At 40.0% G+C, this 15780-nt stretch overlaps 1 protein-coding gene across 1 annotated transcript; it reads right to left on the bottom strand.

The window, feature by feature from the left end:
* Positions 1–488: 488 nt before the first annotated feature.
* On the bottom strand, positions 489–15570 carry GAS2L2 (growth arrest specific 2 like 2). Its single transcript, XM_018561451.1, has 7 exons — positions 15213–15570; positions 11512–11756; positions 8767–8874; positions 6542–6638; positions 3610–3898; positions 2000–2469; positions 489–1834 (listed from the first exon to the last, which is right to left on the bottom strand). Exons 1-7 carry the CDS (start codon positions 15568–15570, stop codon positions 489–491), a joined length of 2913 nt encoding a protein of 970 aa, XP_018416953.1.
* Between the last annotated feature and the right edge of the window lie 210 nt (positions 15571–15780).

Raw genomic sequence — 15780 nt, 5'->3', positions numbered from 1 at the left:
ATCATGGGAGTGAACTTGGAGCGGTGGCTACTTTACAACACACACAGGGACCATAGGAAACAAAAGTAGCCACCCTCCAGATGGAAGGACAGTGCAGTGGCGTCACAAAGGGGGTGCGGCCCACACTCGGGTGACACCATTGGAGGGGTGACACCAAAGTGACTCACAGTCATTTTGGTGTCACCCCCCTCTGAAAAGTCGGGCGCTCACACCAAATTTGGTGACACTCGGTTACCGCTCCGGGTGTCACCCAGCCTCGGGACGCCCCTGGGACAGTGTCATCACAAATTCAGAAATTTTATGAGGATCTACAGCTGAGTGATACACAAATAAGGGACAATATTGTTAATATGGTACTTGAATGCATTAAGATTTAACTCCTGATTACTTGATACTGACTTAAAGGCTTGATCTATACTCTTGCAAAAGATGAGTTGAAGTTTTGTTGATTTTTGCACAACAAATAAGGAAGTCTTAGGAGCAGTGTCTTAAATCCATGTCTCCTCTTCACTTTTGCTTCCATTATTTTCATTGAATGTTTGATTTAGCTGAGAACCAGAAGCTTCCAGTGACAAAGACATTTCTGAGACTGCTTCATCAGTATCCAGATCTCCTGTACTAATAGCTGTGCTGTGAGATTCACTTCGACTCCTAACACTAGAAGGATTTACAGTGCTGTTTTGTGGCTTTTTGGATTTGTTTTTTGTTTTTTGATAAGAAACAGGGGTTGGGATTTTGGATGGCTTTTTTTCTGGTCTGTTATCTCGCCGGGGACGGATTTTGGGGCGTAGCTTCAGTTTGTATATTGATGGCACCCTTTCTGGCTTTTTCAGTGATCGTTTTGGCTTGGATGATTGTGGCAACTTTGATACTTCTGGGGTTGTTTCTTCTTCAGGACATTTGGCGGATGAATCCATGTTATCAGCTGCAGCCTCTAAACTCTTCTTCTTGGCTTCCATTGCCAGTTGTCTTGCTCTTTGAGACGGCAATTGATTGACTTTCTTTTCTTTGTTCTCTACAGAAGACAGCTTGGTTGTATCTGTTTTCTGTACTGATAATGCAGGCTTACTTTTCTCTTGACATACTGAATGCTCAACAGGTACATCTGTTTCCGTAGGTACTACAACTTTTGGAGGTATTTTGGAAATCCAGTTTTCCACATCAACCCTATTTAGTTTCAACTGTCCTTGAGAGAGTTCTGTGATAACATCATCATAACTTGCACTTGCAGGCTGCCATTTGGTATTTATATACACTCCACTTCTGGGTATTTCTACTTCCCCATCAGGTGTCTTTAATCTAGTTCTCCTCATTGAGACTGAAGATACTGAAGTTCTTTTCATGTCAAAATCATGAACAGCAACATCACTTGCAATGCTAGATGTAAAGTTTTTGCATTTGTTTTCTTGGTTGCTATTTTCATCTGAATCTTCCTCTAAGGCCTTGATGTTTGATTGGATTTCATCTTCCAGACTCTGATACAGTTCTTGCTCTTGGTCTGGGCCAATGGGTTTTGGTGTGTACCTGTAACCTCGTTCAATATTATCTGACATGATTGAAGCTTCCAAAGCACTGGTATGGCTGTTCTGCGTTTTCATACTATAGTTGGGGACCTTGTCCTGTGTTAGACCATTTTTGTTAAGGTGCACTGTTGGAGTAGACCTGCCAGTATGTATAGGTTTGCTTTGTTCACTGTAAGTCTGACCACTTCTTGTTGCTGTTAGTTTATAATGAGACATGTTAAAATTGCTTCCCACAGATTTGCTTCTATCTCTGTTTTCAGGTTCACCTTGGTAATATCTGCTTGGTGTAGATGGCCTATTATAAATAGGCACTGTTTTGGCACCACTCAGTTCTTGCTTGATTGGCTGACTAAGCTGCTTAGTTGGAGAAAGTGAACGTGCATAATGCTGTTTAGGTGGTGAAGAAGAATGAGTATTGAGTTGCTTAGTTGGAGAAGAAGGTCGAGTATTAAGATGTTTTGAAGGAGAAGAGGAACGTGTAGCAATTTGTTTAATGGGAGATGAAGGTCTTGCAGTAACATCAGTACTGACCTTGTGTTGGTATTCTGATATTCTATTTTGCTGGTTGTGGAGGAAGTGTTTGGAGGGACTTGGTGGTCGTAAAAAACGCGTTGGTGTTTTAGGTCTTGATTCCTGCTGAATACTACCATTTCCTGTTGCTGACTGTGCTCTAACATTTGTAACGTGCATCTGACTGTGGTTTATTCTTTTTTCTTTAAGTCCGGAAACAGGGCTCTTTATCATTTGTCTCCCTCTGTGGTTCTCATAGAAGACATCTGAAGACTGTGAGTTTTCATCTTCGCTTCCAGTCAGTTGGGACCCAGTGGAAGATGTAGATAGGAGAAGACTGTTATGAAAATGCTGGGAATGCGGAAACTGTTGACCAGAATAGCCATCTTCTGTGAACAGTTGTCTCCTTGAAGGAGTTACAGGTCGTTCATGTCCCCTGGCAAAACCAAAAGTAAACAGAGAGATGCTGTAAAACAACATGGTTTCTAAACATAGATAAATAAAGGGGTCCAAAAGGTTAAAACATGAAAACATCTGTTCATTCATGTAGGAACACTTATCCTTGGCACATACATTTAGGATGCAGTTTTAATCCCTGTACTATGTTTGGCTAATACAACAGGCATTCTGAATCAAAAGTCTACTATGTAACAAGTGTGCTTTTATTACCATTTGATTTCTTTTTTTTTTTTTTTTAAACACATAGAGAGGAATTTATCAAAACTGGAACAGACAAAATCGGGAGCAGCTGTGCACAGCAATCAGATTCTCTGTTTCATTTTCAAATCTTAACTGAACAAACTGAAGAGAGAAGCTGATTGGTTGCCATGGGCAACTGCTCAAGATTCTGTCTGCTCCAGTTTTGATGAATCCCTCCATAGACTATTACTAGTTTTCAAAAATTATATCAACCCAGGTTTGACCAATAAAATGGAAATAAAAGTTTCCTTTTGGATTAACACTATTGATGTGCAGTAATGTGTGCGTTGTAATGCACCCTATGTGCGTTAGTGCACTGCACTGCCATTTATTTTGAATGACACCCCAATGCACATGCATTGCAGCACACCTTTCATTAGGGGGAAAAAAAAGTACAGGTATGTTTTACAGTCTGCTGTGTGTTGGCAGCCCATTCAAAACAAATGGGCTGCCTACTGCGATGCATATTAAAACGTGCTATAATGCATAGGCAATTATGCCACGCACCAGAGCTGACAGGTGTGAATGGGCCCTATCTTTGAGACGCATTCACACCAGTGTGTTTTTGGTACGGTGTAAATAAATCTTGCTTGCTGCAACTTTCATTAAAATGCACTTTACATAGAATGCAATGGTAACACCTAAAACAATTCGAAAACCCAACACAAATAAAGGAACTACACTGAAACTGCAACCGGCCCTTAGTGTGGACTGCTGTTGCCCAAGATTTTAGATCTACTACTGTTAAATTAGCACCAAGGTGAGCGAAAATATGGACACCAGACTGTACAATCCTTGATTATTCAAATCATAACCCAGATACTACTTCTGCATACTGCATTATTATGTTCAGCCTAACATCATAAACATAGGCTGCATGTACCTTAATGCAAAACTCCTCTTGAGGTCACTGTGTACATAAGGCGTTCTAAACCCTGACGTCTTGTCAACACTTTCAGCAGAGGTGGAGGATAAATGGGTTCTGCCACTGCCTGATGTATAAGTGTTCCAGTCTACCGGAGGCGGTGGACTCTGGGAACGGCTTACTATTAACGTGGTTTGAGTTTTGTTGGAATTGTCAGCTCTTGGTGTTAAACGTGCTGTTATTTCATGAACTGGGTATGCTGGCTTCCGATTGCTGGCTGATGCTGAAGCTTGTTTATGAGCTGTAGAAAGAAGAGTTTAAACATTTATTATGTCATTATTCTGTAAAGATCTATAAAACCAAATCCAGCTCAAAATGTGCCACCTCCACAATGCTTTGCAAATATTATCTTGAGAACAGAAAGCAAATTCTGTTTCCAGTGAGACAAAAACCTACATATCCCATTTTACTAGTTGCGTGTCAAATTTCTATAAACCTGTGTGGTGAGGAGGTAGTTAATGTCTCACAAGAATCCAAGAATAGAAAGCTGAGACGCAATGTCGCAAATATCAGGGACAAGTGACATAATAGTAAGAAGGTAATGGACCATGCAGAGATGTGATTGTCTCTCATACCTTTCCCGGCAGAATAGAGTCAACTGGCTGGCAGACTTCCAAGTGAGACATGAGTGACAGTGATGGTTTGCATATAAAACTAGGTATTTCAAATGACTAATACTAGAAAGCAGTTAGATGGGTTCACTCAGGCAACCTGTCAGAATGTCATAACCACGGCTAAACAACGACCTAGCTCAGGTAATTGATTTGCGCATACTTTGACAGGTTATTGCTAGGCCTGTATAACAGATTCATGCTTCTCTTGAATATATTGCCAGCAGTAGAAAAGTGGCTTCTTTGTTGCCAGGATGCACAATGAGTTTCATCACATTGCAGCTGCCTATCAGAATTTAAATTGTATATTATACTACTTATATATGGCATGTGTAGATATGGGTGAGGCAGGACTCATTTATTTTATAAGATTACTTGCATACATTTAAAACTAGTGAAAAGGCAGTCCTTGCTGAAGGTAATACAAACAAGGCAGTAAAAAAAACTGGACAGGATGTAATAAATATTTCTAGAACCTTTCTCAAATGTTTTACAAGCAGATACATAGAAAAGCAATTTATCACCCTAAGAGACTTATGTTGAAAAGACACGTAATTGGTTTTAATACTGTAAAGCTAGCCAGGCATGGCCACCTGACACTTTAGCAGCATCTCTAGCATCCACAGTGATGGATACATCTTGCAGTGATGTGTATTTGTAGTGTGTGCCAAGTTTTCACATTGTGTAGAGGACAATAGAAATTATTTCCTGAGATCCTCATGTATAATGCAACCCTTGAAATGTATTTGCCTTCTAGGCCACTCGATATAAAAGTGGATATACAGTATATTGTTCCTAAATCTCACTGGGGGGGTCCACACTTTTTTTTAATTGGTATAGAAATGCTGGAGATTATTTCCTCATCATGGGCACCTTTAAGCTGCTTATTTTTTTACCTGATCCTCTGTAATGATCCTCTGTGTTAGGAAGAAATGATTCCCATTTGTCAGCATGGTCAGGTTACCATGCTGACCAATGAGTGCTTCCCATTTGTGATTGTTATTCTAAATGCATAGTGCAGGGCTGCAGAGTGGTGTATGGTGTATGAAACATACAGCGGCTGGCGTGGAGGAGAATGGTGTTTCCACAAAGGCATGACCAGTGGGGGTGAAAGAGATGGCAGATTTGTGTGGGCAAGTTCATTTTCTCACATTTTGTGAATTAACCTTTAAAGCCAAGCCCAAGCCCAAAATCAAACATTTTAAATATTTGCCTCTTACAAGTTCTTAGATATGGTGGTTGATTTGAGTTATTTTTTTAAGTTAATTTGGAATGTTCGAACTCTATTAACGTTACTGCAGAGCAGCGAGGACACACAGGGCTGTTCTATATAACAACATTTTTTCAGTGATTAAAATGAAATTAATCAAATGATGATAATGCCCAGAAAAGGGAAAATTGTAGTGTTCCCTCACATTAGTGGTCAATGAAGAAGTGCCCAATTACATTGGTGGTCAGTGAGAGAAGAACCCTCTTTTATTGGTGGTAAAAGGACCATCCTACATTGGTGGTAAGTGGAAGAAGAGTCCCCCTATATTGGTGGTCAGTTGGGGAAGGACCCCCTAACATGGTGTTCAGTGGGAGAAGTGCCCCTTTACATGGGTGGTCAGTGAGAAGAATGCCTCCTCCAGAGGCTGCACCTTCAAAAATATGGGAGCAATGGCTGCTCCCATATTTCTATCCTGATAGCTTCTCCTTAAGGTAGTGCAAAGTGTGCCATCTTGACTAATCAAAAACTAACAATACATCAATTTGATCGAAGGAAACAAAAAATCAGTTGTCCGTTATGATTTATTCCACTTTGCAAGTCACCATTCCAAGTTGCCATGGTTTTTAAAGTCACTTGTCTTCTGCAAATTTTAAAATGGTTTGTTCAATTATGTTTTAGTTAATGCAGTGTTTGCTGTGAATATTCATACCAGCTCCCTTGCGCTATTTGAGATTTTCTGCTTTGAAAACCCATCAGTCAAAGGTATTATTGGAGTTATTGCTCAACAGTTTCACAACAGAATTTTAACATTAGAAATGTAAAAGAGGAGGCAGTCAGATAGTCTACAAGATAGATTGCTATTACTTTATCAAATAGAAATGACAGTAGGCTCAATTCACAGCTAACGCACCAGGATAAGGATCCTTATATTTAAAAAAATTGAAAGTTATAATCTGTCAAGTTGATTTGAAAATTGCTGACACGTGACTAAAAAACATCCTTATAGTTCTGTTAAAGCTTTATGAATTAAGCCTATTATATTGCTGTGTTTAGTATTACATACAGAGAGAAGTACAGCGGCAGGGGTCGTGCTTGTCCAAATAATGCTCCAGTGTGTCCCAGCCACCACCTACTCTGACCATTACATGGTTACGAAGAATCTGTAAAACAGAAACCTTCTTACTCAGAAAAATTAAGATAATATGCAAGTTATTTTTTTAGAATACAGTAGACAGGCAAACGATTGCTTTCGCACCCTGATTGTCAACTAACAGAGCAAGAACCCTAACCTAATACAATAGGTCTATTAATGTAACAATGAGAAAGGTTTCAGGTCCATGTGGAATTTAAAATTTGGCTGAGAATAGTATTTGTCCCAGTTGGCAACAGAATTACAGATTCCTTAAAAACTTTGTAGGGAATTTATCACAACTGGAACAGACAGAATCTGGAGCAGTTGCCCATTACTACCAATCAGTTTCTCTCTTCAGTTTGTTCAGTTAAGCTTTAAGAATGAAAGATAGAAGCTGATTGGTTGCCATATACAGCTGCTCCAGATTTTGTCTGCTCCCATTTTTGATAAATTCCAATGATGTATGCTCATGTAAAACTACAGTTGGAACACAATTGAACCTTTTATATTAAGCTAAACACATTCCAGGTGCATCAAAACAAAAGGTGTTTAATGTCTTACAATTTGTTTTCCTTCTGAAGCAGCCACAGCCTGAGTAGAAAAGCCAGTCCCCTGACAGCAGTGGTAGAGTGGGACCCTTACAACTAGGGGTCTATTCACTAAGCTGCCGAGGGCAGCCGAGTGAACAACCGACCCCAAGTGAAGTGAGCCGAACAATGTTTTCGGCTATTCACTTCAGGCTTGTACGGCTGATTTCAGCCGTATATCGTATATTCAGCATGTTCGGCCGACCCGAAGTGCAGAAGGAGTTCGACCCAGCCAGCATCTGGATCGGCTGAGCCGAACCTCCGGCAGGCTACTCGCTGCTGTTCGGCCTATTCTTATAGATGCCGAACAGCAGTGAGTGGATAGCCAAATGCTGCTGAACGGCATTCGGCTCGGCTGTTCTGCTCGGTCCTTCAGAGGGACCGAACAGAACAGAAAAATAGTTTGCGCGGAGCTAGCAGTGACAGCTAGCTCTGCCCAACAGTTTTCTATTGGCCGGCGCTTCTGCTGCCGTCAGAAAAAAAGAAGAAGAAAAAACTCTCCCGGGCGCTCTGGGAGTCTCCCGCTCCCGGCCGCCCAGGAGAGAAGCCGTGTCAGAATAGAAAAAAAATAAAATACATTTTTGCCTGATGGAGAACTGCAGCAGAGGGTGGGTGCAATGCTAGTTTACTATTGGCTATTGCAAATTGAAATAGCCAATAGGAATCTAGAAATGCATTCCTATGGGCAAATTTTTTTTTATTTTTTTCTATTCTGACACGGCTCCGTGTTAGAATAAAGAAGAGGGGAAAAAAACGGGTTTCTCTCCTGGGCGGCCAGGAGTGCCCTTCGGTTCTACTGAACCGAAGGGGTCCTGGGGCCGGAGCTGGATCCTTCGGCTGCTCTGTGAATAGACCCCTTAGTGTGGAAGCAATGATCTCATTGCAGAGCTCAAACACGTCCCCTACTAAGTCAGACGTATAGCTCTGCAATCAGAAAAGCTCATGCTTCCTGCTGATTTTAGAGCTCTGGTACTGATTCAGCAAGGGATATTTTGGACCTCTGCAACAAGATCACTACTTCCCCACTGTGGTTGGTTTTTAAAGGGAACAAACTATAAGACTTTGCACACCTTTTGTTTTGATGTACCTGGAATGTATCAAGCTAATTTAAACTGAAAGTTCAATTGCACTTTAAATATACAGGGTTATTCACAAAGCTGTTGAAGGCAGCTGAGTGTATAACCCAGCCGAAGTGAAGTGAGCTGAGCGGTGTTCGACTATTCACTTCTGGCTTGTACTGCTGATTTCAGCCGTACAGTGGCTTAAGTCAGCCGAACATCGGCTGTCTTCGGCCTTTGACTCAGCTGATCCAACATCTCACTCGCTGCCGTTTGCCCCTTGTAGTGGAGTAGTGGTACTGTGGGGGACAACTCCAGATTAAATGTAAGTATTGCAGCCTGAGCTGCTCTTTTTTTTTAACTTCCAGGGCCAAACCTTCTGAGTTGATCTTTAATAAGATAGTAAATCTACTTTCCTTTTCTGAACACAAAATCTAAGGTCTCTGGTTAAAGTTAAACATATATTCCTGCAATAGTACCTAGAATATACTTTGGTACATTTTATACTTACCCTAACAAAAATGAGAGTGTTTGATTCCCCCACTTTGTATTTTCCTTCTGAGACTTTGATCATGGAGAACTGCATAGGACAAGTGCACCTGCTCACCAAATGCTGCACCTGGTGAAAATGAAGGGGATGGATTTACACGTGGGTATAATAACTAAATGTCATGTCTTTTCACCAGCTTTTAATATATCTGTTTACTGTCAATGTGTTATGAGAAAAACATGGACACTAATTCTTCAAATAACTATCTTGTTATCTTGGTGCATAACAAACAGATATGATGATCCTCCATTATCAAATTGTAAACTTTGAGTATTAAATGCAGAAATAATTATTGTAGCAGACATATATTTCATTTGAAGTAGAATATAAAAATGATGTGCTGCTGCACTTGATTTTAAGTGTAGCTGCACTTAGAGTTTTCTCTTGGTCCCCTGTAAACTCCCCTCTGTTGAGCCTGTCATTGAAGTCCACCTAATTTAGCTTCCTGGGGTAACAATGCTGCTCTGTTCCAGAATTCAGAGCCACTTTCATGTAAGCTGTGCCTGCAAGAGCTAAAAAATGTTGCAGAGAGCATCACTATCAGCATTGTCACTGTTGGTTCACAAGCCTGTAGCCTGTCAGTCAACACCTGGCCACACCTAGCCCTGCCCACAGCTTTCTGGATCGAAAGCACTGCTTCTGTTGCTGAAACCCTCCCACTGTGAGCTGCAGTGTCGGGGAGGGGAAGCATGTGAGACACAGAAGAAGGAGGATTTGGCTCAGTCGGGGAGTGTAAAAAAAAGTTTTTCGTTTACTTTATAATGCTTGTTTAGACTGTCATACAGGAGCCTTTAACTTTACTTTAATTAAAGAAGAACTCCAGGAAATGTTTTTATTAATCATCATGTTCGTGCACAGTGCATAGATGTAAGGATGCTGAGGAAGATGCCAATGCTGCAGCCTAGGAGGAGACAAGGTGGAGCATTGGCAGCAGACCAGCTTGGAGCTTAGGCTGAGTATATCTTTGCTATTTTTACAGCTAGGCACATACAAGCACTTAATCCTTGCAGTGCAGGGGTGGCCCAACTGCAAGGGTTAATAAAAAAGATCCCGGAGTCCTTCTTTAAAGTTAATTTCTCTATATATTTAGCCTAATTAAGGATATTTATGAATAGACCCAATGAAGGGGTACTGCTGAGACCCCGAAAGCGCTTGTATTGAATGGCAATTTGTCATTAAAGGACTTCTTGCTTCAAAACCTTTGGTGTGCTGGTGACAATCTTTACTATATAAACCCAAACCAATTCACATTCTTCTGCACTTTAATTGGTTAGACGATTAAGTCTGGTGCATCTTTCATAATATAAAATATGCTTTATATTGTAAGCAGGTTCCCAGAAAACACTCCTCACCCTTCACCCTTTGCAAAAACATATACTGGTTTTGCACAACTTAGGATGAATTGCATTACAGTTTATTAAAATGCACATATGCATAACGCACATACTGTATAGGTGAATAGAATAGCCAATTACAAATAAAAACATTAAAAAGTGTTAAACACTGCATGCAGGAGATGGTTCTTTAATTCATACTAAATAAAAGATATTAAACATCTTTCTAAACTGAACCAGGAAAGGAGCACTAAGGGGTGGTTTGCAGCCTCTGTTAGAGTCCATGTTTGTGCCCATAATAGGTTAGGTTTCCAAGTTGATAAAGAAACATGTAGTGAGAGTAATTCAGGGACTGCCATTGCTGACGTCATTCTAAAAATACATGGAGCCTGGTTGTGTCTGACTGTAGCACTTTTTGAGTCACTGAGCTGAAACAATCATGCAGATTAGAACATCAGAGTAAGCCATTAATTTGCATATTTGTTACAGGTCAAAGTACTGAAGCCATTGGGTGAGCATGAAAGCCAGACATGTAGCTTTTTCAGAAGGAGTGGTTATTAAAGGCAACTTCTTTACCTTGGTCATGACTGGTTTTCTTCAAGTGTATAGCCACCCTAACACACCAGTTTACATCCTCTGCCACCTGCAGTCCACCACTGGTTATTACCAAAGGCATTTAGTATTTACTGAAGTTGTGACATGAAGAGATACTCAAATTCTTACACATGTGACATCATCAGTTGACAAGCTGTTGGCTAGTTGGAACATTCATTGTGTAGGATCATAGCCTTGGTAACTACAATCAGTACACCATGCACTGGCTGCTTGAAAGAAAGTCTAAGAACAAAGTTGTTTACTGCCACACATCTTCTGGAATGCAAATAAGATACTATCAGTATTAAAGTTGCAGAGTGTTGTTAGGGTGAATTAAGGGACTGAAATTGCCACAGTGAAGCTACTTTTCAGATATAAGACACTCTACTTTTTTATATCTTTACTGAGTGGATAATTAAAGACCATTTTATATAGACCTATCTCTTTTATATAAATAGGCATTTAAAAAACACAGACCTACTACTTTTAAAGCACAAATATCAAGAAGCAGTCCTACACGCTGCAGCCCACCCATTGATCCAAAATTATTGATAACAGATCACTGATCTCTGTGCTAAAGTTACACAAACTGCATAAATACCAGGTCAAAACCACATGCCAGCTCCAATTTGGTGACGATAAATGGTGGATGTCAGAAGGCAAATTTCGTATGTATTTCAGCTTTTAAGAACCGTGCTTATGAACAACTCAGCCATGATATATATATACTATTTAAATGCAGTTTATTGGTTGTGGATGTTCTTCTTATTTGGCTTACCATTTGGTCCAGATTCTTAAAGTCACACAGTTTTCTTTGGGTTTGGGGTTTAGGGAGCGGGATTTCAACTGGAGGAAGTTCTAGTTCCTCCCGGATCTCCTCTTCTATCTGCTCCTCCATTTGAATGAGCATAGGGGCACTCATACCGAAGCGTGAAGCCCGTCGGGCCAGTTCTAGCAGGCACAGGATGAAGTTTTTCTCATTTTTCCTTAGAACTAGATCCTCTGTCTCAAACATCAGCACTTCTAAAGCAAAGCAAAAGTGTCATTTAAGATGTAAGCCAACGTAGATATCTACATGCAGTACCATCAACCATCGCACAACAGCAACAACATACTTCATTACGATCAAACTAAATCATTTTGTATATTGCAATTATTACTCCTTCAGTATTGAAACTGAAAGTGTACAGTATGTATAGGCAAACTTTTTCAGTTTTGTTTAGTGTAGGGAAGAGTTAGAACCCCTGTCAGATTTTTACTGCTGGCTTTGTCCTCGCTGAGCAGACTCATCCCTCTATTTGTGTTTGAGCAAGGTAAATCTTCCATTTGGTGTCAGCTGTTAGAGTGGTGACCCTCTCACTTTGCTAAAATTTGCTTTAATTTCCTGTTGCGCCTCCAGCACAGGAAGTTAAGAAAAATCTTCACAGTGGGACACAAACTACCAAAAATAATCTGTTAGAGGTTTTAACCCTTCCCTACGCACATCCGTTTAGATCCAGCTGCCCATGCACTAACATCAGCCTTTCAATCAGTTGTGTAAAATCTACATAAAAACAGAATGCAATATTTTGCAAATCTCATACACCCAAATTTTATTCGCAATAGAAAACACAAAACATATCAAATGTTTAAATTGAGAAAATGTGCCATTTTAAGAAAGCAATAAGGTAATTTTGAAATTGATGGCAACAACACGTCTTAAAAAAGTTTGGACAGGGCCACGTTTACCATGGTGTAGCACCTCTTTTTTTAAACATACTCTATAAACATCTGGGAACTGAGGGGACCAGTTGCTGGAGTTTTGGGAGATGAAATTGTCCCATTCTTGCCTGATATAGGATTCTAACTACTTAACAGTTCTGGGTCTTCTTTGCCATATTTTTCATTTCAAGATGCGTCAAATATTTCCAATTGGTAAAAGGTCCGGACTGCAGGCAGGCCAGGTAAGCACCCGGACTCTTCTACTATGAAGCCATGCTGCTTTCATAGATTCAGCATGCAGTTTATCATTGTCCTGCTGAAGTATTCAAGGTCTTTCCTGAAAAAGACATTGTCTGGATGGGAGCATATGCTACTCTAAAACCTAGATATATCTTTCAGCATTGATGGTGCCTTTCCAGTTGTGCAACTGCCCATTCCATACTCACTAATGCATCCCATACCATAAGAGAAACAGGATTTTGAACTGAGCGCTAATAACAATCCGGAAAGTCCCTCTCCTCTTTAGTGCAGAGGAGGACGATGAGCCCATGGTTGCCAAAAAGAATGTCAAGTTCCGATTTGTCTGACCAAACAACAGTTTTCCACTTTGCCACAAATGATTTTCAATGAGCTTTAGCCCAGAGAAAATGGCGGAGTTTATGGATCATGTTCAGACATGGCTTCTTTGCAAGATAGAGCTTTAACTTGCATGTTTGGATGGCACGGTGAATTGTGTTCACAGACAATGATTTTTGGAAGTATTCCTAAGCCCATGCAGTGATGTCCATCACAGAATCATGCCTGTTTTTAATGCAGTGGCGTCTGAGGGCCCAAAGAGCACGGACATCCAATATTGAGTTTTGGTCTTTTCCCTTGCGCACAGAGATTTCTCCAGATTCTCTGAATCTTTTGATGACATTATGTACTTTAGAGGATGATATATTTAAAGTCTTTGCAATTTTATGTTGAGGAACATTATTCTGAAATTGTTCGACATTTTTAGATGCAGCTTTTCACAGATTGGTGAACCTCTGCCCATCCTTACTTCTGAGAAACTGATTCTCTAAGATGCTCTTTTTATACCCAATCATGTTACTGACCTGCTGCTAAGTAACCTTTTTGAGACCTATTGCTGTCATCAATTTCAAAATTACCTTATTTTGTTCTTTAAAAAATCAGTTTAAACATTGGATATGTTTTCTATTGTGAATAAAATGTGGGTTTATGAGATTTGTAAATCATTGCATTCTGTTTTTATGTAGATTTTGCACAACTTTTTTGGAAACAGGGTTGTATATATATTTGTTCAGTGTGTACTGGAGAATGCAACAGAAGGTGCTGGAACATGAAAAGGTGGGTGGGAACACCCAAAACTCCCAATTGTTCAGGAACAAAGTAAGAAATAATAACAGCAAAATTTCAGTGCTTTCCTTTATGCAGACCCATGGTAGGGTTTTCTTTCTTAAGTCTGAGTAATTAACTCTCTGTACCACCAATATCCAATACAGGTATGAATCTGATGGGTGGCTGTGAGAAACTCCTTATTACTGACTCTTTTTGGACGCTATACACCAGAGTGTTGCACTATCAAATGTGTAGTTAATGTGTGCTGTTTCAACCAGCCCATTCATTTTGATGGTTCGTTTCTATGCATTGTGGTGTGCTACAATACAATGGTGTTGCTGTGTGTTCTGTATTGGGGGACCTACAGTGCATAACTCATGGTAACTCATTAAAATGTTATGTTTTACCTAGCGTTACTGCAATATACTAATGTTACTGAGCTCTTATTCAGACTCCCTGTATGAGATAAGAAAGTGAAGAATCTACAGCAAGCGTGTTTGGGAATACCTGTACTGGCTCAAGCAGGTTGGCTGTCCCTATACACATTTTAAGGCCTAATTTTAAATTTTGACTAAAGTTTTGGTTTACACTGCTATTGGGGGCTTAATTACTGTCATGGTGACAACATTTTGACCAGACAGAAAGTGAGGGAAAATCTGCAACAGGGACACAGTCAATAAAATCTGCAACAGGGGTTCAAGTCTTCTCCTACACTACTAAAAAAATAATTGTAGACACCTGAATATTCTAAAACAAATAATAAAAGTCACAACTGTATAATTGAATATAAAAGATTTTAAGGGAAAGGAAACTGGGAAATCTATGCTTTCAATAAACCCAGCACACTTCTTGTAGCACCACATTTACACAGAAGGGTGTGATAACAGAAAACCTTGAAGCTGACTCTGTTAGTGCTACCTCGTTGGTTGCTGAGAACCTTACCCTAATTTCCCTTCCCATTAAATGTCTTAAATTAGCACCTTTCCTCTGATGAAGCATGCAAAGTATTAAAATCAACTATTTACTTCTACAGAAACCAAATTGGCGTGAAAAAAATGCAACAGTTAATTTGTCCCTAAATTGTTGTGGATCCAAAATGATTCAGCCCAATAAACTAGACAGCTGCCCCAGTCACATTGTGAAAACAGCACTGATCAGACTGATCTTTTCAATTTGGTCACAGGGATTTAAGGCCAAAATGAAAGTGAGTTCTCAGGATTAAGATCTAGAGACTCCATCAGCCCAATTTCCCCTTGGGAAAAAAATGTTTAGGTGATACTTTATGTAAGGTAACCTTATATTTACTACTCTTTCAAAAACAAGACATAGCTTTGCATTTTGCAAGTTAGTTTAGCCTGTAGATAAAATAATTGATGCCTATGGAAGCTCACTTAAGAACACTTGGATGTGGTTGCACAACCTGTACTTTTTTACCTTTTATGTCCATCTCCTTCCTGGACCATTGGATGAAGTTGGATACATTGTCCCTTGCCAGGAAGGTTCCAGGTTGGGCCATTGCATTGAATGTTACTCCCATTTTTGGAAGCCGAAGTTTCTTTGCTAAGTCAGGGTATTCCACAGCAAAGTCACGAGCGACCTCTGTCACGTTATTGGCGTGGTAACAAATGACAGAACCATTTTCCAGGACTTCAAAGAAGTTATCTACATGTATTTCCAAGTTGTAAAGATCCATTAGCCACTCAGCTAAGTCCTCTTTCATGGCATACAGGTACTGTTCACTGGACCTAAAAGGTCGGATGCTCCGCACCACACCCCCTTGGTAAGATGACATTCTTGTGGTTGTTCTACTTGTTTGAACAGAATTACTACAGTAACATCAAGTCACACATCTAAGCCTTCCAAGATGTGATTCTCCATCATCACCATCTTCTCCCATATGGCTTCTTCGAGAGTGGAGATGCGTTATCTGCCATATCTGAAAGACCAGCAAATGCTATGATGATTACATGCTCGTTTACCACTATCAGCCTCACAGACATGT

The sequence above is a fragment of the Nanorana parkeri genome, unplaced genomic scaffold (assembly GCF_000935625.1).
Source record: "Nanorana parkeri isolate BGI_ZX_2015 unplaced genomic scaffold, ASM93562v1 scaffold525, whole genome shotgun sequence".
NCBI classification, from domain to species: Eukaryota; Metazoa; Chordata; class Amphibia; order Anura; family Dicroglossidae; genus Nanorana; species Nanorana parkeri.
This window is presented reverse-complemented; position numbering and strand designations above follow the sequence as displayed.